This window comes from Bactrocera dorsalis, chromosome 4, assembly GCF_023373825.1.
Source record: "Bactrocera dorsalis isolate Fly_Bdor chromosome 4, ASM2337382v1, whole genome shotgun sequence".
NCBI lineage: Eukaryota > Metazoa > Arthropoda > Insecta > Diptera > Tephritidae > Bactrocera > Bactrocera dorsalis.
Window position 1 is genome coordinate 42,171,079 of NC_064306.1, and position 23,295 is coordinate 42,194,373.

The following is a 23,295-nucleotide window of genomic DNA, read 5'->3' on the forward strand; positions in this document are numbered from 1 at the left end:
GGGGGCCATTTAGCGAGCGTGCGCCCTTGATGGTCGTTCGGCTTCAATTGTTGTACGAGATTCTTATGCGAAATCCTCCATGAAGTGGATTGACACAGCTCCATTTTTTGTGCGCAATGGCGGATGGCGTACTTATTTGAGCCTTCTTCGATACTCTGCTAGCGTCTTCGATTTGCACTGTACGACGTCTCTGAGGATGCGCGAAACCGATTCTTGGTCCAAATTACCGATTCTACTGAGCGATTATAACAACGGAATATGTGACACAACGCGTGTTGCGGTACGCGAACTGAATCATTTTTTGGTAATAAATTTGCACGAAAAAAATTCTTCCATACAAACACTTGATTCCGATTGCTCAGTTTCTATATCAACTATATGCTATAATGGACAGATATCGTCGATTCTGACAAATGAGCAACTTTTTGAGGAGAAAAGGATATGAGCAAAACTTCAGATCAATATCCCATAAACTGGGAGACTACTTATCGTGTATACAGTCAGGCGAGCAGACAGATGGACATGGCTAAATCGACTCATGTCGTCATGCTGATCATTTATATACTTTATAGCGTTCGTGATATTTTCTACTTCATATAATAACGGGTTAAACGTTGGAATACGAGTCCACATCCAAGCGATTTCATTATATTTCATTAAAACACATGTCAATTACAAATGAAAATAACTTTATAACCAATATATTTAATACTTATTTGCTTTCATTTTACATTTCATTAAATTACACTCTTGGCGCCCCCTCTCCAGATTTACATTAGCATATAGTCGGGGATTTTGTAATTAGCAAAAACGCCGGTGAAATTTATAACCCAACCAGTGCCATCGTAGTTCACCGTTTTGTGGAACCGAATGCTGAGCGAACTGCGTGTGCTTTTATATTTCTTGGGATTATCCTAGAATAAAAAAATTACATGTGAATTACAATATTATATTTACAGGCAGTTTTACGGAAAATAGCTTACCCCGCCACAAAAGCGGCGCACAACATCCTCTGTGCCATCGTCATCGCGTTCGATAACCTCCAAATAGTCGGAATGACAAGTGTTTTTGGTACCGAGATCGAATTCTGTATAGAATTTTGCATACATTTTTTGTATTATATATAATTTTATATTTCCACTACATATTCATAAACATTTATTATACGCATGAGTGCCACAACTGGTTAATTGTGCGATGAAATGATTTGGTTACACAGATGAAAAATGAGCTTCATATTTTTTTTATTTTTAATGAAAACACAGAATGAAGATATAAACTCGTTCTAATCCTTTCATCCAAAACACCATAAATGCACGCCACATCTTTTACTATACTGATTGACCGATTTCACAAGAGCAAACAAGATTTTTGGAGGATTTCATTCGAATGTTTTTCGAAAGTTAGCAATTGCAATGCCAATATGTTAAATGGAAATTATGAAATTTTTAGCAAAATGTTTTAAATTTCAGAACGTTCGTATTTAACGTTTCGTTATTCTGTATTATATTAATTTAATACTCCTATCAATGGTAGAATATTTGATTGTGCTGAATGCGTTCATCTTGAGTACTTGCTTATTTCAAGTGTTCTACGTGTGGGGATAGTTTAGTCCTGTAAAGCCTTTACACAGCTTCACTTCTGTGAACAAGAGATTAAAATCGGCGAAAAATTGCACCGCACGAAGTTTAAGAAAGTATAGTACAGCAGCTAAGTAATACTCTCTTCGATGGAGAGCATTGAATCAGTGTTGGATCTTCCAGCAATATTCTACTAAAGCACGCAAGGCAAAAACCACTCAGCAGTAGCTTAAAATCAATATTCCTGCTTTCATAGCTGCAGATAATTTGCCGACGGTAATTTCAGATTTGAATCCATTGGAGTCAGAGTTGGAAAACAAGGTCAGTCGAATGCCTCACAGAAATTTGGAGAGCCTCAAAAAGTCTTTGGTTCGAGCAGCGTCGTGAATACCAATAGAAACTATAGGTGTTGTTATGACCGAAGAATTTGAGGTTTTTTTTAAGTATTGTAGTTTAATTTTTATAACAACGTTCACGTGTAACAGAACTTATGGCAAGACAAATTACATTGATTTTTTTGTTCATAATTTCTTCGATGAATATAAGGTTACCGGCGCCATTAGACCCCATTGCACTCCTAATACATCATAATGTGCCCTTATATATGCTTGAGAGTGTTCTTTAAATTTTTAGCTTTTAGAGCTTCGCTCTTCGACGACCAACAGATGACACGACAGTCGGATCTACACAACTTTGATTCGAATCGCAAACGAAAGGGTAGTTGTTATATTAAATCTTCAGTATTTGGGAATTTCCCTTAAGAATTCTAATCTTATTTATATAATATAATAATGTTTTCTTCCAGATTGGAGGTTCATTAGATACGGCAAGCAAAGACCACCATAACCTTGACATATATGTATATGTATTAATATATAATTAATTCAGTATTCGCTTTAAGATATATAATATTCGATGGAACCATTAAAACAAAATCAACGTAAAGCAAGGTCGAAAGGAAATATTGGGTAGTCGAAAAAGTCTTTTCGTATTTTTAATCAAACTTCAATATATATTTTTTTTTGTATTTATATTAATAAATAAATTAATAAATATTGGTCGACATTTTGGGTGACGACTTTTTGCCATTTTTCCGCTAGAGACATTATTCCATCATTGTGAAACTTTCATCAGTGTAAATCGAAATCTCGAAATTTCCAGAACGGAAGCGAGCGAACCATTGTTGCGCTACATGAACTTATACAGCATCGTCTCTGTAAATTCACAAATTTCAGTGGTGGCTTGCGTGGCATTCATCCATTTTTTATACAAAAATTTCAAAATATAGTGAATTTCTTCATAATTTCCACTCAGTTTTGAACAGCTGTAAATTTTTTTTCAACTTTCACGAATTTAATTTTTTTTTTGGTTAAATGAAGCTAAATATCTCACCTTTCCAACTCTATATGGTATGGCACAATGTGATTGGGAGCACTGGAGATTTACGACCGCAACGACATCTATTGACAAAATACGAAACGACTTTTTCGACTACCCAATATTTAACAAATATCGACATACATATATGAAACTGAGATAACTAATATTACCTACCGAAAAATATGTTACTTAGGCAGATGGAGAATGGAATTATCTTCCACTACGAAATACCAGTATTTCGAATAGATTTTTCAGCAATCGCATCACATTCTGTTGGTTTTTACAATTACGGGGGTAACAATTTCTGAATTTTAGCGTTCGTTATGAGATTCCAAAACAAAACAAAAAAGGGATTTACCAAAATCCCAAAGATAATCATACAATATAAAAAAATATGCATTACTTTCGAATTTTTCTATGTCGAGATATTCTTGTACGGACCGGAACACAGACTTTTAAATGTTGTACACATAATGTTATATTGAAGTCAGCAGTGATAATTACGAAAAAACCGAAATATCAAATATTCTTCATATTCGCATCCTCTATTAATACAGATATGCTACCACCCACCCTAAGAGTTTTTTTTTAACTTTTCTGTCAGACTAGATATAACAGCACAAATAAGAATCGATTTGGCTTAACTATCTCACATCGACTACTTCAATGATAAATTAGATAATTATATGATACAAAAATATTCATTACTTTCGAATTTTTCTATGTCGAGGTATATCAATACGGAACGGATCTCTTACGCAGACTATTTATTATAATTGACTCAGCGAGAACATCGACTAGTTAGTAAAAATGATTAATGAATGCACTTAGATGACTACTAAAAATGTATAAAAAACTCACCATCAAAGGATAATAAGATATGTAGATTCGCAGGCACGCGTATATTCCAACGGCAATCGGAGTTATTTCGCACATTGTTCGGATAAAATGGATTGACGATAGTACCACGTGTATTATATATATTACCACCACAACCGGGTCCATCCTGGCTGGCTAAATAAGTAAACTCGAAACGCGTATAGTAACCGCTCATTTTCAAATGAATGCGCAACTTGTTCGTGCTTGAGAAGAGCGCCTTGTCATTGCCGGTATATGAGCAGATCTTTTGCAGTGAACTATTGGTGTGAGAATCAAACACTTCCACATATTCCTTAACACATTCATATTCAGCAAAAATGACATCGCTATAGTAGAGACTGAGTGTGTAATTTTGTGGTGCTTCGATGTACACATCACACTCATCCGTTGTATCGGCGAGTTGCACGAAGCCTTGCGTGCCGGTGAAGTTGCGGAAGCAGCCTGTAGAAATTGGAGAAAAGTATTTTATTTATTGATTTTTTTTTATTTTATTATTTTTTTTTAAGGCGTAGTTATATTTTGAAATTTGTAAAAAAAAAATGTAAATTCCACATTCAAATTACTTGCTATTACTAGAGACTTCTTCCAGCACTTTTAAAAGTGGAATAAAATATGGCGATTTTATGAAATGAGTTGAGGTATTCATTAGGAATCCAGGTTCTCCCCAAACAGTCAAAAACATTCAAATAATTGTATATCACACCTACTAGAGGAGTACTAATAGAAAATATTCCATCTGAAACCCCCCAAATACTGAAAGGAACCTAAGCGCCTATGGCTAACTTTTTGTAGAAAATAATGGTCAAATTGTGATAAATTACAATGAAATTTAGATATTATCTTTTCCTGGTACTAAGAAAGTGTAAACTCTGGTCAACTCTTCCCTTGGTCCCCATATACTTAATGTACGGATTTTAAAATTCTGGTTGAATTTATATCATGTATGTCGGTAATATTTGAGGTATCGTAGTGAAAGTCAGAGAACATTTTTCTTAGGTAATATATGACACGGTACCAAAAATGTATAAAATCGGGTCGATACTGCCTCTGGACCCCATATACCTAACATAAGAATTTCAAACTTCCGATTGACCGATATTTAGGCAATATGTAATATATCCTAGCAAAATCAACAGAACGTATAATATCGGAAACACTATGGTAGAATGGTAAAAATGTGTAAAATCAATACATCAATTAGCCAAGCGCCATTATACATACTGTATTAATGATTTTCTTTGGTTTAGTAGACTCTATATCGAATATATTGGTCAATATGAGAGTTGTCTTAAATTACTTTGTCCAACATACCTTCCACAGCATATGCAGTCAACGTGAAGCCTGTCTTTTCGATTTCATCATCAGTTTGGAATTTGATAATCAACGCATTGCCCGTGGAGTAATAATCATCCGGTAATTGGTTGCCGCAATAAACATGATTGGTGGCATAATTACTCCATTGACCGCCACCCATTTGGCCATTGTGAATCACTTCAGTGCCGAAACCACGTTCCACTTCATATGCGTCCTGAAATTAAAGAAATCGGAAAACATGCAAAATAACGGTCACGCTGGTGCACGCATTGAGATGTTACCTCTTTATTATAGATTCTCAATGTATCGCCACCACATTGGCCGGTGACATTTGAGCCTTCCAAATCCATATGTTCGAACTTCAAATGTATTGTTCTCGTGCTCTTCAATTTCCACAAACAACTCAAATGTTTGCCATAAAGCTGCTGTCCGCCGTTAGGTGATTTCAGCACCAGTTTCTGTGTAAATAGATATAAATTTGTCATATTTTTGTATGTGTGTGAGATGAGCACTTGATCTATTAACGAACTCACCTCTTTACTCTTGACCTCCAATTCCATATTGCCACAGATTTTCGGTGATGATGAAATCTTCAAACTAAAGCCGGCGCTTGTCTCCGTCGAATCGCTGACGAAACGCATAAATAACGCATTCTGCGAGGACATCATGCGTGCTGGCACAACATGTCCGCAAAATTGGCCAATCAGGTCACCGAATGGACCACCACCATCACGCACTTCAAGGAAGTCATCTTGACACTTTGCGCTATCCTCCACATGAAAACTATTGAAATCCGCAAACAATTGGCGTCCACTTGTTGTGGTGAATATATAAGCGCAATCCAAGTTATTCGCATAACCATTGGCGTATTTCATAAAATCATAGGTGGCATTGTTGGCGTCCAGATGAATCTTTTGATCGCAATTAGGTATGAAGGTGATTAATGCCTTGAAGCCCACCGAATTTATGCTACGATCCGAATAAGTATGTATTAGACCACGATTGCCAGGAATATGTAACGGTGGTATGATACCAGTTAGATTACCGCAGAACTTCGCAATGCGCTCATTTTCCACGGGATATAAGGACTTATAAATCTTGACGCCATCAAAGTCACAATTTGTATCGCCCTCATAATCGAAAAATTCAAACTTTATGAGTATTTTATAGTCGTCCGGCGCCGTGAGATTCCAAAAGCATTCGGTATTTGGTGGAAAAGTGCCATCCGTAAATTGGCGCGGCGTCTCGATCATCGTTGTATTGCGTACGGTGTAGCCACAGACATTGGTGCTGTAGGCCAACTTGAAGCCACGCGAAGCAAACGAATGATCGGTGCGCAAGATTACGCTCACTTGATCACCACGAAAACCATGCGCGCGCTGCGTACCACAATGCACCGTTTCCGCGATATTACCATCGTTCTGCGTGTAAACGGTAACATTGTCGAAGAGACAACGCGTTATGGGCGGTGACTCGATTTCGAAGTCTACGAAATCCACCAAAACACCAGTTTTGATAGGCTCCTTCGGTATCACAGTGTAATTGCAATTGAGATTGTTAGGATAGCGCACCGGATAGCCGGGACTGACGATATATTGCTGTTCGGCTGTGGCATATAGTATGCCACCACAATTGCGCTCGAAATTCGCGGTAAAGCCATCACCCAGTGTGTCAGCGTCTGTGCGGAAAATCAGACGCATCTCTGTGGTGGTGCTATTCACCGATTGTGGCGGTTCACGTCCACAATACCGGCCCAAATCTTCCCACGTGCCATTTGTTGACTTCTGTTGCACAAGTAAATAATCCTTGGTGCAATTCTTACTCGTTTCAATAAAGAAGCGATCGGTGAAATGTAGGCCAATATGAAAACCAGCCTCAGTGGAAAGAGTCCAAACGCATTCGATATTATTCTTGTACTGATCGCTAAATGTGATCGGTCTAAATGGATAGGTGAGCGTGCCACCGCAACCGCTGCCTTGTTTCAGTGTTAAATTGAACTTGGATTGTGTTTCGTAGTTGCGTGTGTAGTATTCCACAAATACACCACGCTCCACCACCATATTCTCCATAGATGATTGCGTGCAAAAACGTCCCAGATGTGGGAAATTTTGATTTGGTCCGCCATATACTAATAGATATTGATCCTCGCAATTATCCTTGAAATCCGTTGACAATGAGACTTCGATTTGCGTGCCCGCAGCCCAGTAATCCAGATCGTCCATATCATCTACGCTGAATTCATGATCCGGCCACACGGCCCAAGCGCACTCCAACACACCACTATAGTTGGCCATTTGTGGCTCGGTTATATTGAGGTCGTTGTAAATGGAGCGTATGCCGCCGCACTCATACACTTTGTACTTAAGTTCCAAGTTGATAAGACGATTGCGTCTATTGCCCATTAACTTCATCGTGACGGGGTAGGGTAGTCGTGCAACAGCATGCGTTTCGTTTTTACACAGCAACTCGGGCAGTATCTGTTGCGTGTTCAATTCCAATTTCAATGGCGACATAAAGCCACAGAATGACACATATAGCGCTGAGGTCGCATTTCGTTCATATTTCTCGACTGCCAGCGCTAATGTCTGATTGTCTTGCATTTTCAGCATGTAACTGCAGTAGATGTCGGAATCGTTGTTACGTCGGAAATGCATTACACCCTCGCCATTCGCTAATCGAACATTATGTTGACACACCTGTGAGTCTTCATCGGAGGAGAAGCGTAATCGGAAGCCGCGATGTTGTGTGAACGAGAGTAGAAAGGCATCAATGGCCATTATGTTGTCGGTGGAGTAGACTGCGGCCGGTGGATTCGTGGTGACACGTGCAATTATCGATTGCATTTCAAAGTCATTGGCAAAACTGAGACGTCCACGGAAAGAGCTGCTATGTCCGAACGAGTTGGTTACATTCAAGCCGGCGCCGATGTCAAAATCAAGTATTTCCACTTTGACACGTTTGCCCTTCGGTACGCGTATTTTCCATGCGCAATGTGTGGGGCGTGTAACGCCCTGTGGATAGCCGGGCGTAAAGAGTGTGCCACGTGGTGCGGTGATTGTCTCGCCACAACGTGTACCGATGGTTGTATATGTGAGTTTGAATGTGTGTGTAGGTCTAAACTCTTTAATGTGATAGCGTATAACCAGTTTACTACTCTCGACGACGTAATTTCTGTTCTTCCGACTGCCGCAGATGCGCAATGAATCAGTAACATTATCGGCACCATCGTATGAAACGATCTCTTGTAATTCCAAATTGCTATCTGTGCTGCAACCTTCCGTATCCGGCAATTCCATTTTCTCCACTACCAATTTGATTGTACTGCCACGCTCCACCTCTATCGTATATACACATTCCAAGTCACGTGCATCTTTCACTAGCGCACTATCAGGTGAAACGATTTCACCATCGGGTTCATAATAGGAACCACCGCAACGACCGATCGACACAATGGCCTGGAAGCCGACATGCGGCTCTGAGATATCGGTATAATATTTTACACGCAACACATTGCCGGTCGTAAACTTCGTATTTGGCTTTGTTTTACCACAAAACAGACCGATCAACGGCATCAGTTCGGTGGCGCCATCGTTTAACTGCACATATTCGCGATCACATGCACCCGACTGACTGTCGGATGGCACCAAATCGAATTCGTCTTTGAATTCTATTGCTATTATGTGATGCATGGGCGCCGTCACACGCCAAATGCACTCCGAATGTGGGTTCGGTATGTTGGGATAACTTGGAGAATTTATTGTTTTCGTACGGTCGGCAGGTGTATCTTCACTTAAAACCAACATATCGGAACATTCATGCGTTATTTCTTCGTAATGGAAAGCGGCCTTGAAGTTTGGTCCGAGGTGGATGCGTGAGAATTTTATGAAAGCACGGTTCGAGTTGGTCTCCAGCACATCTTCGATGTTATTCTCACAATATTTACCCTTGCCGAGGAACGGTGAATCTTCGGCCAAGCCATTGCGTAGCAAAAAGTACGTGCGACAATTAATCACTTGATTAGCTGGCGCCAAGTTGGATTCCAAAAATCGTATGCGTATACGTCGACTTTGGCGTACGTTTATCTTCCACACACATTCGGTTTGAAAACGATTGCTGCCTGATAATATTTCAGTGAGATTGACTAAAGCCTGTCTGTCGGTCATTACGGCACCGCATTCAACGTGTGCACCAGTTGAGAAACCAGTCTTATTTACACTTGAGTCGGTGACAAAAGATAGTCTAAGATATGGGTTTCCATGGTAGTCTTTAAATTCTTGTTCCTTCTTGTTGCAAAATCGTTCAGGCTCCTCCCAATTTTGCATGTCACTACTGGCCGAGATCGTAATGTAATCAGCCGAGCATCCCGATATATCTTCCAGATCTACCTTAGCTATTTGTAGCACGACATGTGTAGCGGGATTTTTCGGCATGAGAACCCAGCTACAGTTGAGTGAGGGCGCGTAACCATCGGGATAACCAGGTGAATTGATAAATATCGAATTGTCTATAGAATATGAATTTCTGCCACAAAGCGCTGCGTTTTCTTCTAAGGTTTGATTATTTTTGAATTCTTCCTTTGAAATTGTTGACCAATCAATTTGGAAGGGTCCACGATATGACTTTATGTAAACTATATTTGTACTTGTGTGCACATAATGTGTATTGGAATAATCGATTTGAAGTCCTATATCCGAATAGCCATCGTAGATCTATCAAGCAAATGTATAAAAAAGGTTTTGATGTTAGTTTGATTAGTATAGATAGTCATATGCTTCTACTAAGAGCAAAGTTTTTAATAATCCATTATAACTGTTAGAAATGCATGATAAATGGATTAGGCAAGAACTAATAATAAACACTAACTTCGGCTGCACCAAAGGAGGATCAAATTACACCCGAACTAGTCCTTAAGAACAGCACACGCAAATCGAATCGATAAATATTTTTTGACAGTATATGAATCTGAACAATTTCTACGAAAATTGTAGCGTTCCGACTGTCGGGGAAACGGTAGAACCGATAATTAGAGACTGCCGATGAGGACTACTAAATCCCCTGCTAACTTTTATAATAAAACAAAACATAACCGGTTCTACGAAAACGAAATAGGCGCGAATTTATTTCCACATATGGACTAGTTCCTCAGCAGTATTTTTTAGAACTTAAAGAGGTGGTTTGCAAATCGATGATCCCTACAACATTTTCACTTACCTTAATAAATGGCATATCGACATCTATTATATGACTCAGCAACAGTAGGAGCACATAATCTTTATCAACAGTTATACGCCAAGTGTATGGTTCATCTGTACGGAACTTGGTGGGATAATGTGGCGATTGTATTGTGCCATTTTTGCCATTTAACTCATTGTGTGTAGCTTTAAAAAGAGTAAAGGCGTCAGTACTACAGATTATAGTATAAAACGAAGTTTCCACAACACAACTTACCATAATTATAGGATGCGATAAAGCCGTTGCCCACAACATCATTATCGCTGCCGAACTTAATCCACACTGTTTGAAGGCCGGTTATGGGTGATGGTATATCACTGCCGCAGAACAATCCCATCAAACGGCCACTCTCCGTGGACTCACGCACTTCCAAGTAATCTTTATTGCAACCGTCTGACAGTTCCGTATCGAAAGCTTCAATTGTGAGCACAATTGAATTACCTTCACTTGCCACAATATACCATTCGCAATCGATATTCACCGGATACGAGGACGGATAATAAGGTGAGGCGAATTTGCCACTTAACGACATGTAATAGCCACCGCACCAACTGTCCGTCAATTGGTAGTAACCTTCGAATTCCGTTGTTACATTCATTGGCACCGTGATGGTGAGCGCATGTCCGTTAGAAATGACATTCGCGGGATGAGTTTTGCAAAACTTGCTGCGCAGCGGTGCTGTACGATCCACGCCATCATGTATCTATTTGTTTAGGTATTTGGAAGAATGTTAAAAGAATTTTAGAAAATAAGGTATTTGAATATTGTTTTTCAAAAATGTACCTTGACACCTTGCTCCATACAGTCTTCTTCAAGCATTGCCGACAAGGATATTAAGGGGCTCAACTGAACGTGAATGGGCGTGAATTGTACGTGTTTGCTGAGATCCTTTGCCACCAAATGCCATTCGCAAGTTTTATTCGTTACCGTATTGCGACTAATTGACAAATAGCCAACATCATCTTCAACGAGCAAAATATTTTGGCCACAGTTCTGTGTAGGAAATAAGATAACTATATGGTCAGTATATGCAATATGTCTACATGTGTGCAAAGTTGTGAATTTTTTAGTTGAAAATTTTTTGATTAAAAATTAAATTTTAAAATTTTTTCCAATTATGGAATTTTTGGGTTCAAAAATTATCTTTTACCGGATTCCGGTGTGTCTGATTAAATTATTTTTCAATCCGTGGTTTGGAAAAAAAATTAAAAATTAATTTCAATTCTATTTTCGGTACTACAAAAACAAAAATCAAGGAAAAACGTTGACTTCGTTACAAATACAAAAGATTCTATAAAGAATAATTACCTCCTTGTAGGACAATTTGAAACCCTTCTCTTGCATACTATCATCACTTTCAAATCGCACCACTGCTGTATTGGTTGTGGTCACCCATTCGTTCTGCGTGGAATCGGAATAACCACACTCCTTGAATAATAGCTTTTCTTGCGCTTCTTGCGCTGGACGATCACTATCGCTGTTGGCACTTTCGTACGCTTCTACAAAGTCCATTTCGCAAGAGTAATAGTTTTCCATTTCAATTTCTTCCAAAGTCAATGTGATGGTATGATGAGGGTTTACTTCGATGGTCCACTCGCACCTTGCGTCGGGCGGATAATTTAGCGGATAATTTGGTGATGTAATTACACCGTTTTTACTGGCCAGCACACCACCGCATTCTATAAAAATAAAAAAATGTTTCATTGTAATCGAAAAAACATCTGTTCTCTACTTTTGGTCTACATAAGGAGGTGCTTATAGTTTTTGTACACATTTAGACAAATAAGAAACTGCTTAACTTCAAAGAGAAGCTGTTAAATAATATAAATATTTTTTTTCAATTCTTCTTTGTGGAGTTCAAACGTACATGACCTTCTATTTGAAACACAACCGTAATACGCATACAAGAAATAGGAGAAAAAGTTCAGTAAAAACAAAATCTTGCAAGAGTGCTTACGTGATTTCAATATCTTATAGCTAGCCTTGAAGCCTTTTCCATTGTGTTCCTTGTTGCTAATAAAACGCACGTATAGTTGATGACTTGAGCTTGTAATAACTAAACTATCCTGTCTGCCACAATGTCTTTCTTTATTATTAGTGCTGTTCATATGACTGGATATCTGCAATTACAGGTTGATTAGCTTATGTTTTGAGGTTCTACTTCTTTGCAGTGAATCGATAGCAAAACAGTTATGTATTTTTAGTAACTTATTTTCGATCGCGACGTATAGAAAACGGAACGCAGAAGCCATTGCAACCAAAAGTACCCGGAATTTATAAATAAAACGCAAAATATTTAATTATTCATCAATATTTCTTTTGTCGCCTTCAAAGTAATCCCCACCAGTTGTAATACACAACGATTTTTCCAGTTCTCGAAACACTTTTCATAAGTACTTTTCAGGATGGTCTTCAACTCCATCAGCGAATTTTGTTTAATTTTTTCAGTCGACTGAAAATGAGTTTCACGGAGCTGCAATTTCAGTTTGGGAAAAGGGAAAAAATCATGCAGAGCCAAATCTGTTGAATACGATGGTTGATCCATGGTATTCCCTGTCTTTTTGGCTTTTAATTCGGTCACAACCGTACTTTTTTTGACAAAAATTCAGCTTTACCCGGGACGAGTCGAACAAGAACGCTTTTTATACTCAAAATATCCACCAAAATCATTCGAACGGACTCGCGAGAGAAGTTCAGCTCTCTTGCCATCTCTCTAACACTTGCCTGACGATTTCCAAGCATCATATCCTTCACTTTTTTAATATTTTCATCAGTTGAAGAGGTTGAGGTCATTTATCCGGGGATTCAACTACAATTTTCAACTTATTTTCCATACAAGAACTTGATTTCGTTCGGCCAATTTGCATTGCAACTTTATGCTATAGTGGTCCGATAACGGCGGTTCTGACAAATGAGAAGCTCTTTGAAGCGAAAAAACGTGTCACAAATTGAAGGACCAGTTCGCGCATATACAGACAGACAAACATGCCTAAATCGACTCGTCCTCTTAAAATTATTTACATACATTTTATAGGTTAGCCGACTTAACCTTCTGTACAATGTTTAAAAATATACGCAACAAAAAAATGTACTAAATTCACATAACTGTTTTTGGCAATGTAAAAACTTTTAAAGGTCTATTGAAAATTAATAAAAACTACTTCTACTCACCACCAACGCATCATTGGTGCAATTAACCGTTTCCTCAATATCCAAATCCGTAACCGTTAATTCAACACCTTGTCCGGGCGTCGTTTTGATTTCCCACATACACTCTATGTCATTTGGATACGGTAGTGGATGATTCGGCGATTCAAATTCACCTGTTGCACGATGGAACACTTGTACACAACCGAACATGGCATACTCCAAACGGAAATTCATCCAAGTAGTATTCTGTATAATGTTAAGTACATTGCCCGTTGTTGTGTAGTTCTCATTTAGCGATAGTAGATTGAATAGAGTTTCATTTTTGCCAGGCTCTTTGAAGATAAGATCATGGCCTCCCTCGCTTTTTTCATAATGCGAAAATTGCAGTACAATTTTATTGCCTTTCGGCGCTTGAATGGTCCACGAACAATTGATTGGATCTTTAAAGTAGGGATTGCCGTAGTTTGGACTTTCGATAACACCATTAATATCGGTAATAGTACGTGAACAATTTGCATAGTAGGATAAAAGGAAGCCACGCTCTCGTTGTGAGCCATCGGTGCGGAAACGCAATAACGCTTCATTGCTTGTGGTATACAACTGTTTGGGTTCATCGCGCTCAAGCTGGCATAATTTCGCCAAAAGTGGATGCATATCGTTGCGTCCATTGAATATTTCCAAGTAGTCATAGTGACAGTTGAACAATTCCTCAATCGACAGATCTTCAATAGTGAAATGTATGGACGAGCCTTTCGGCACTTGTATATGCCAATCACATTCAGCATTGTGTGGATATGGATTGGGGTAGCGTGGTGAGGCGATTACACCGCTGTCAGCATTTATATTGCCACCGCAGCCGTTCGAGTATACAGCCCAGTGTATTTGGAAACCACGTGCATTGATGAAATTATCGCTATGAAAGTGTATGCGCATCTGATGCGTGAATGATGGTATTTGACGTGGTATGAGGGTGCCACAGTATTTGTTGATTAGCGGTGATTTCTCGGACCCACCGTTACTATATGAAAAAATATACAATTTTATTAAAAAAGATGACATCAATAATTAAAAAACTTAGTTTTTCGAAACTTACCGCACCTCTAGCCAGTCATTTTCACAATTATCGCTCGCTTGTAGCTCAAACATATCGAAATCTAGTTTCATTTGCGTATTCTCTGGCGTATTAATTACCCATATGCAGTCCACACCATTTGTGTAGTTGGATGGATAGTCCGGCGAATAGAGGCGTCCGGTCGAAGAGAATATTTCTCCACCACAATGTTTGCTAAGGTCAAGGAACTCATAAGTAGCCTCAAAGCCCGCATCGCCTTCGGAACTATCTGAGACGAATTTGAGTGTTAAAAGACGCGAATAGCTTGAGAATGAAGGCGGAGACTCGCAGTATCTATTAAACAAAGACAGAAATGAAGATGTTATAAAAAAACGTTTACTTTGGCTGCCCGGAAGCTATAATACGAGGTTTGACAATTAAGTAATGAAACTGATTTTATTGCCGTAAACCTATTTATTGTGGTAAGCCTGTGACCTTGAAATTCCCTTTCTCTTTTTCGCGATAAAATTTTGCGCCAGAGTGCGTACGCTAAAATTGTAAGAGTGTATGGTAATAGTGCTCTTAGTCGTGCCCAGGTGCGCCAAAGCTCACAATGGTTGTCTCCGCGCGCCCCCCGCCCGAAAAAAGCTCGCATGAGCAAGTCGAAGGTGAAAACGATGATTACCTTTTTTGATAGCCGTGGAATCGTCCACAAAGAATTCGTTCCAACGGGGAAAACTGTGAATCAAGTCTACTATTGCCAAGTACTCGAAAGCAACCGAGTCAACAGGGTGCGCCCAGACATCACGACAACGCGCCGTGCCACGCCGGCCACAGCGTGTCCCAATATTTGGCCTCTAAAGGGATTGCCGTGTTGCAACAGCCGTCTTATTCGCCCGACATGTCACCCTGTGGCTTTTCCTAAAACAAAATCGGTGGTCAAAGGAACCCATTTTGAGTCGATTACGGATATCCAGGCGGTCGTGACGAGGGTACTCGCGGACATCCCAGTCGAAGCGTTCCAGAAATGTTACGAAGCATGGGAAACGCGCTGGAATCGCTGTATAGCTGCCCAAGGGGACTATTTTGAAGGGGATGGCAGAGTTGTAGAATAATTTTCAAATATACGGTTTTTATGGAATCAGTCGCATTATTTAATTGTCAGATTGCAGCATAAAAAGGTATAAAAATATTGTTATCTGGATTTTGATCGGCCAGTTTTTGTAGCTGCTATCCACTATAGTGGTCGGATCTAAAATTGGGAGAAGAGGACGTATGAAAATATTTAGACCGATATCTCCAACACTGTGGTACAAGTTCGCATATATACAGACGGACATGGGTAAATCGACTCAGCTCTTTACGTTCATCATCTATACTTATACTTTATATAGCCCCAAACCTTTTCATTTGGCTATAAAAGCTATCAGAGAGTTGGCTTTAAATCGTAAGACCTCTTGAATTTTACTATAAATTGAAGCTCAACATCCTAATATAGATAAATATAATAACAACCATAAAGAAATCAACACTTACCTGCCCAAAGCATGCGCATCATCGGCTTTCGGCAAAGTATCAAAGATTTCCACATAATCGTACATACAATCCATAGTCTTTTCCAAGCGAAATGAATTCCAGTTGATCATAATACCTTTGCCTTCCGGCGCCATTATTACCCAATAACACTCCATATTGTCCAAATACATCTCATTCTCGCCCGTGGGCAGACGTATCTTCTGACCAGGCTTCGTAAAGACGCCACCACAATCTGTTTTGCCCATCGGTATGGAAAGATACTCCAGTTTGAAACCTTTACCCCATGTAGTAAGGCCAGTTTTGAATGTCAAAATAAGCATATTGGCTTTGGAGACAAACTCAATGGGTGGTGTGCTATTGCCGCAGTAAGGACCCATAATATTTTGATTGAGACCATCGTTGATCTGTGTATACATAATTTATTATGTGTTTTATTAGCACGCTAGCAAATACTTACTCTGAGCGAGCTAAAGGCACAACCGCTTGCATCCACGCTGCTATCTTTGATATCGAAATCCAAAAGTTTAACCGATATAACGGTGTTTGGTTCGGTGGTAATTTTATAATTGCAGAAACGTTCAATATTACTCAATACGGGATAGCCCGGCGACATCACAATGCCATTGGGACTCTCATAAGTGTAAGAACAATCTGTAATTGTATGAATATGTTAAATTAGGTTAGGTAAATACGAATAAACCATAGACATACATATGTGGAAAGTAGCAGAATGGTCGACCTACTTACCAGCTTCATATTTCAGTTCGAATTTACCACGCTTGGCAAAGTATTTAATACGCAGACCATTGTATAAGGAATGTAGTAAGACTGGCAGATCAGAGTTATAGCCACCGCAGTACTTGGCCTGCAATGTGAGTTCCTGTGTACTTGGGTTTATATCGAAGAACTAGAATATAAAAATATATTATAAATACAATGTCCATAATTTTAGCAGATTAATAACTTTTGAAATATAGCTTTTCTAACCTCCAAGCAATCATCGTCGCCCAATTCGACTTTTTGAAACTCGATTCGAATCGATTCACTTATTGGCATTTTTATATCATATTCACAAGATATTGAATCCTCCAATGTATTCGGTGATGTGATTGTGCCTTGTTTAGCTGTATAGGTGCCACCACAGCCTGGCACACGTTCCTCAGTCGAATAGTATATTTGAAAGCCCGCATCTGTATCAATGTTGTCGGAATGGAAACGAATGATGGCCTCATTGGTAGGCAGCAATAGCGGTGAAGGTGCAGTTGAATTGCAATATTTCACTATGGTCGATTCGGCAATGGCGTCGATGATCTGGAAATAATAAAGATAAGTATAAATGTATGAAGCGATTGGAAAAATAAAACAAAAACGTTCATTTCGGTTGCAACGAAGCTATAATACCTTCCACAGGTGCATGTTTAATAGCATAAAGGGGTTAAAAAGATTTTAATCTTGATTTCGATCGGTCTGTTTGTAAGGTATATAGCAAACGGACCGATCAAAATGAAAATAGAGTAAACCGATCTGAGCCATTTCTTCACTTAACCTTGCTTCAAAATATAACGGCCACTCACCTCCAAGTAGTCGAAATTACAACTATCATGTTTTTCGATTTGCAAACTGAAGAATGTCAACTTGATGCGCTTATTATTCGGCGCCTTTAAATGCCACTGACAATCACGATTCTTCGGATAGTTACCCGGTGAACCGGGTGAAGACACCGTGCCATGCGATTCGAGCTCTATTATACCGCCACATTGCGGCGGTATCGAATTCCAATCCAATTCGAAACCGGCCTTCGCTGTGGAGTTGTCAGATCTGAACCACAAATACAAGTCACTGCTGCTGGAGATAATATTGCCGCCCCGCGGCTTGCGTGTGCCACAAAAGCGTCCGATAATTTGCGCAGCTGCTGTACGACCATCATTGATCTGCAGCCAATCAAAACGGCACTCAGTGGCGTCTTCCAATTCGAAGGCGCTAAATGTGACATTCAACACCAACGAGTCATTGGTGCGTATAACCCAAGCGCACTGAGCCATGTGATCATAAGCGGAACCTTGGGGATATTTCAAATGTCCCGTCATACCGGTCAGTATGCCGCCGCAACGACTAAAGCGTGCATCACATAAACGACCACTGAAACCAGGCGCGCAACGACATTCGAACTGCGTGCCGCCCGTGGAGCGACAGCGTCCATTGTTGCGACAAGGATTCGGTGAGCACGAATTGGTGATATCCGCACATGTTGGACCGGTGTAACCCATTGGGCACATGCAGATGAATTTGTCGTTAGATTCTATGCAGGTGCCGCCGTTCTACAATGAAAAAATATAATAAAAGTATAAGGATATCATTATAAAAAGTGAGACATTGGAATCTCTTACCATGCATGGCAGTACATCACAGCGTTGATGTGTATTGGGCACGCAGCCATTTAGACCCACGCCACTGCCCACCATGCCAGCTGGACAAGAGCAAACTACAGTGTTCGAGACTTCAGTGCATTTAGCCAGCGGATGACAGTAGTTGTTGAGCGCGCAGCTAGTCGCGGTAGCACCATTGGCATCGATGCTGCCGCCGCGTCGCTCACAAGTGCGGCCATCACCAATCCAACCGAGTGGACAGTCACCACAATGATAGGAACCCTTAATTGAAAATAGATTAAAGTAAAAAAAAGGACGCCAAATCACATGCACATGCTCTTCTTCCTGAGCACCTCATACTTACATACGAATTTATGCAGGCAACGCGTGGACTCATACTGCAACCGCCATTTTGTGTAGCACATTCATCAATATCACGACAATTAACACCGTTACCGGTTAAGCCGGCAGCACACGGACTGCACGTAAAGGAACCGGGTAAATTAATACATTTGGTTTCGCATGGCGGATGCGATTCGTTACATTCATCCACATCGACGGTACATGACGGCGTCAATCCATTGGTTTTCCAACCCACATCGCAAATACACTTATAGCCAAAATCATCGTTACTGCTTACACAGGTGCCGTGACCACAAAGCTCCCATGAGGAGGATTGCATGCAATCTCCTTTGCGTTGGGTACAGTGTATGCCGTACCAACCCGCGGTGCATATGCAATTGTAACCGCCATGCTGATTCACACATTGACCGCCATTTTGACAGCCCAAATCGGTGCCAGCGTAGAGAGCACACTCATTGACATCTTTCTGACAAGTAGCGCCCTAAAATAAATTGAACTCTTGTGAATAGTGTTACGAATTTCATGAAAAACTCGCTCGAGCTAAACGGAACGGAGACCGAGATTTATCCAATAAAGAACTGTTCGACAATATTCTACCAAAATACTCTCTTCTCTGTCGTTAGATATAAATACTTGTGATTAATATTCATTGAGTCTGAGAAATAGAAACTCAAACCTGAGTCTCAAAGTGAGAAACTCTCTCCTTGTTGTTCTCTTAAATTTATTCCTGCCCCAAATCATACTATGTTTTTGTTTATTCTTCAGTGAAACCGAAACACAGAATATTTATAGACTTGGCAGCACTTTTGGATTCCTAAATAAATCCTACCTACTCGTGGTAACGACGATATCTCAGTAAGCTTGGTTTGACTTGGAAGCATTGATTTTTGTGAGACAAACCATACCATAACACTGCATTGCGAACTTTAACGCGATGCCTCTTGATGTTTCCTATAGAACATCTACACAGTAAGGTTTGTATCCTCCCAATTAAGGAGCATAATGAACTCCCCTCCAAGCACTTTCTGCTGGAGTGTTTTCGTAGAAACCATCCCTGCAGTCACCTGCTTGAAGCGGAACCGCCTCCTGGGGGCATCAACAGGTCCTTCTTCAACATTGTCCACGACATAAGACAATACGCCAACCAGACTTTGGATGCAACTAACTTCTTTGCATACCCAGTTAACCCTACACATCTGAAACTCCTCTCCCTATGGCCCGACCTCGTCGAAACAGTACGTCTTGGACCGACCGTTAGATGACCTCGATGGCAACTTACCTGAACCTTACCACCCTAGATAACCGTTACAACAACAACAAAATGAGCCCAGAAATGGAACACCTTCTCTGAACCATAAGAAAGGTCTAGCTAGTCTAGAAAATTATCAAATTACTGAGACTGCCTTCAGGTTTACCTACCCCCAATTTACTGCCTTAATATATACCCTCAGGGGTTTTGAAAGTCTTATGTTTCTCTCATTTTATAATTCTCTCACAGTTTTCCTCTTTCTCTCAATACATCTCCCTCTCCCTACTGCAAGTCTTAACGGTCTCAAAGTCTATTTTCGAAATATCTTCGGCATAAATTTTACAGGATCAATTAAACAAACCATTTTTCTTCCATTTACTACCACGTTAAGCCATTAAATTAAGAAATACTCCACTAAAAATTCTATAACTCACTTTCTTCTAATATATTGCTCCAGTTGTTATCTCTCACTCTCAATTTGACAAATTGAATTTGTCTCTCTTTCTCTTCTCTCTAAATTTGCCAAATTGAATTTGTATCACTTTCTCTCCTCTTTCAATTTGACAAATTTTATTTGCCTCTCTTTCTCTCCTCTCTCAATTTGAAAATTTTATTTGTCTCTCTGTTTTTCTTCTCTCACAATTTGACAAATTTAATTTATCTCGTTTTTCTCTTCTAACACTTTGTCAAATTGAATTGTCTCTCTATCTCTCTTCTCTGAATTCGTCAAATTAAATTTGTCTCTCTTGCTCTCATCTTTCGCTCTCTCTCGTGCAAGTCACTTAACTTTACTTACCTCGAAGTTTTTCGTACATTGACAAAGGAAGCTCCCAAACATATTTATACAAGTTCCGCCATTATCGCAAGGATTACTCTTACAGCTGTCCAATTCGAGCCGCTGTTGCAGGCTCTGTATTCTTCGTTCTACGCCCTGCAAACGAGTTTGGAAGCGTTGTATCGATCGATTATACATGCGTGTCCTAAGAACGATGCCAAAAAAGAAGGCGTTTACTATGAACAGTTATGCCATAACGTACACTGACCACCACCGCTTACCTATTCAACATCGTATTCAAACGTCTATTCAAACCATTTGTACCGAAGACATAGCTGCGCAATGTGTTATACTCATTGGAGAGTTGTATCAAGTTATCCGCTTCAATGACATCCTTACGCTTCGATGAGGAGCCATTGTAAGTGCCACCGACCAAAAGAAGATCCAATAAGTCATATTCGTCGTTGATATTAATGCGTGAGCTGCCATCCAGACGAAAAGTGATGTTGCGATTTAGGCCAGATTCCACAATTAGATTGCCGTCTTTGGTTATAATTTTCGGTCTGGAAGCGAAGAAACACATTAACGCACATAATACTTTGAGGGGGCGTATAACACATATTTTTTTCTGCACTTAACACTTACGAATTAACAAATCCATCAACGGGATTCTCCAAGTATATTATGTATACGATTAGCAGCACTGAGACGCGGCAGGATAGTGTTATCCTGTTCAGCGACATGTTTCTTCAGCAAGCACTTCACTTCGGCATCAAACTTTTGCTGTTATAAGTCTTATTATAAATCACGGTGATCACAAAATATTTTTTGCTGTTGCTGCACGAACTGCTGGAACAAGACTGTGCAGCTTGGTTAACTGGATCTCACGAAATAAATTCGGGGCGTTACATTTTATCGCTAACGTTGTAACGCCCCCATAAATACCTGCACACATTCACATATTTGTAGCACACATTTGCAAATTAGATAACAGTTTAGGATCAGCTCGTACCAATTGGTTACATAGACTTTTATCAATATATGACGCCATAGAACAGGGTATAAGTAAAATGCAGTAAAAAGCAAGCTTCCAAATAATCACACTTTTCTCATCGAGCCCCCATTTTTCAACTTTGTGGGATCGATATTTGATAATTTATCGGATAGCAGGGCGGTTCAATAAGTCAGTGATTTTATTTAACATGTGGAGAAATCAAATGCAACATGAAGTGCAGTAAACCCATATTTAATTAAGATATTAAGTTCCAAACCTAATGCAGTTAACAAAGACGTTCGAACCTGGTTGTGATCTTAAGAGCAACTAAAAATACCATTTGACCCAGGCTTGTTCATATAAAATAAGCGCCCAATCCAAGTTTTTCCCTAGATTGGTACGAGTACAACTCTTTTTATGTTCGTGTGAAGATTGATCTCCATATGTCAATTAGTGTGTTCGGCAGCTGGTGTCAAAAGTTTGTCTGGCGATTTTATTAGTTTATCTCAAACTTGTCTCATGTGAGTCATTCGTCCATCCTGTTAATGACGATGACATCGTAAAAGTTGAAGAAACAGTACTCGAATATCGACCCAACACAATTTGGTTAATATTTTAGGTATGAAATGTCTCAATGCTAGACTGAATATTTTGCAAAAATAACATCGCGTAGAGACTGCTAAGGACATTCTTGATAAAGTTGCTAACGACCCTACTTTTATCAAACGCATCATTATTACGTTCAACAATATAGCGAATGGCACTCCAAAAATGCTCTGAAGCCGAAACCAAAAAAAAAAACAAAATTCTAACTACTTCAAGGCATATATTACAAGCTTGGTTATAACAAGAACGAGAACGAACAAGAAGTGGTGTTAAAAAAATAAAAAAAAACTCAAATTTGGTCAAACAAAATGGGTTTCGTTTTTTTCTTAAACAGATGACTTTATGCCATTTGCTTTAACATACCCCGAGAGATAATAATGTAGAGACTTTAAATCGAATGAACTTAACGGTAATTTGACTGGACCAAATCGCCTAACTTTGTACACAATGTGGAAATAGAGATCGTCTTCGTCGATTTCATCAAAATCCGGGGAAAAAGTCGATTAACATCGTGTGGTTTGTTGGTAATGGTACTTCTTGCCTCATTTTGAAAGAAGTAAAGCCTGATGATGTCGCCACAACACGATCCGCACCAAATGATAAATTTTTTATCATCTGAGAAAACTATGTTTTGCGCGAAGAGCTCTTTTGGTAACCATCGGAGAACGTGAATTTACTTACTAGTCCTCAGGATTCCTTCGCTTGACGCGAGTTTTAACAGACTCTGCGGCCCCACTATCGATTCCTCCTCCATTGTATCATACCATGCTTCATTATTTCTCTGGTGCCCCGTTTCCTGCGGTCTTCTGGCAGCCCCATT

General features: G+C 39.6%; 1 protein-coding gene across 1 annotated transcript; it reads right to left on the minus strand.

Annotated features, from left to right (window-relative positions):
• Positions 1–672: 672 nt before the first annotated feature.
• On the minus strand, positions 673–21,750 carry LOC105224153 (cubilin homolog). The gene is made up of 23 exons (XM_049456187.1): positions 21,521–21,750; positions 21,157–21,438; positions 20,897–21,080; positions 18,853–19,332; positions 18,510–18,770; positions 17,697–18,440; positions 17,110–17,433; positions 16,870–17,029; positions 16,580–16,773; positions 16,123–16,526; positions 14,629–14,940; positions 13,557–14,553; positions 12,343–12,505; positions 11,694–12,064; positions 11,169–11,378; positions 10,602–11,088; positions 10,365–10,531; positions 5,687–9,862; positions 5,435–5,611; positions 5,151–5,367; positions 3,822–4,280; positions 984–1,087; positions 673–914 (listed from the first exon to the last, which is right to left on the minus strand). Exons 1-23 carry the CDS (start codon positions 21,616–21,618, stop codon positions 771–773), a joined length of 11,115 nt encoding a protein of 3,704 aa, XP_049312144.1. The 5' UTR covers positions 21,619–21,750; the 3' UTR covers positions 673–770.
• Positions 21,751–23,295: the final 1,545 nt, after the last annotated feature.

What these genes read in the sequence shown, in the direction of transcription:
- LOC105224153 (XM_049456187.1), bottom strand. Translation starts at nt 21,618, where the DNA reads ATGTCGCTGAACAGGATAACACTATCCTGCCGCGTCTCAGTGCTGCTA. An exon ending in TTGCCTGCATAAATTCGTAT is followed by an intron (nt 18,771 to 18,852) that starts GTAAGTATGAGG and finishes TTTTCAATTAAG; the next exon opens with GGTTCCTATCATTGTGGTGA. An exon ending in GTAATTTCGACTACTTGGAG is followed by an intron (nt 17,434 to 17,696) that starts GTGAGTGGCCGT and finishes TATTATTTCCAG; the next exon opens with ATCATCGACGCCATTGCCGA.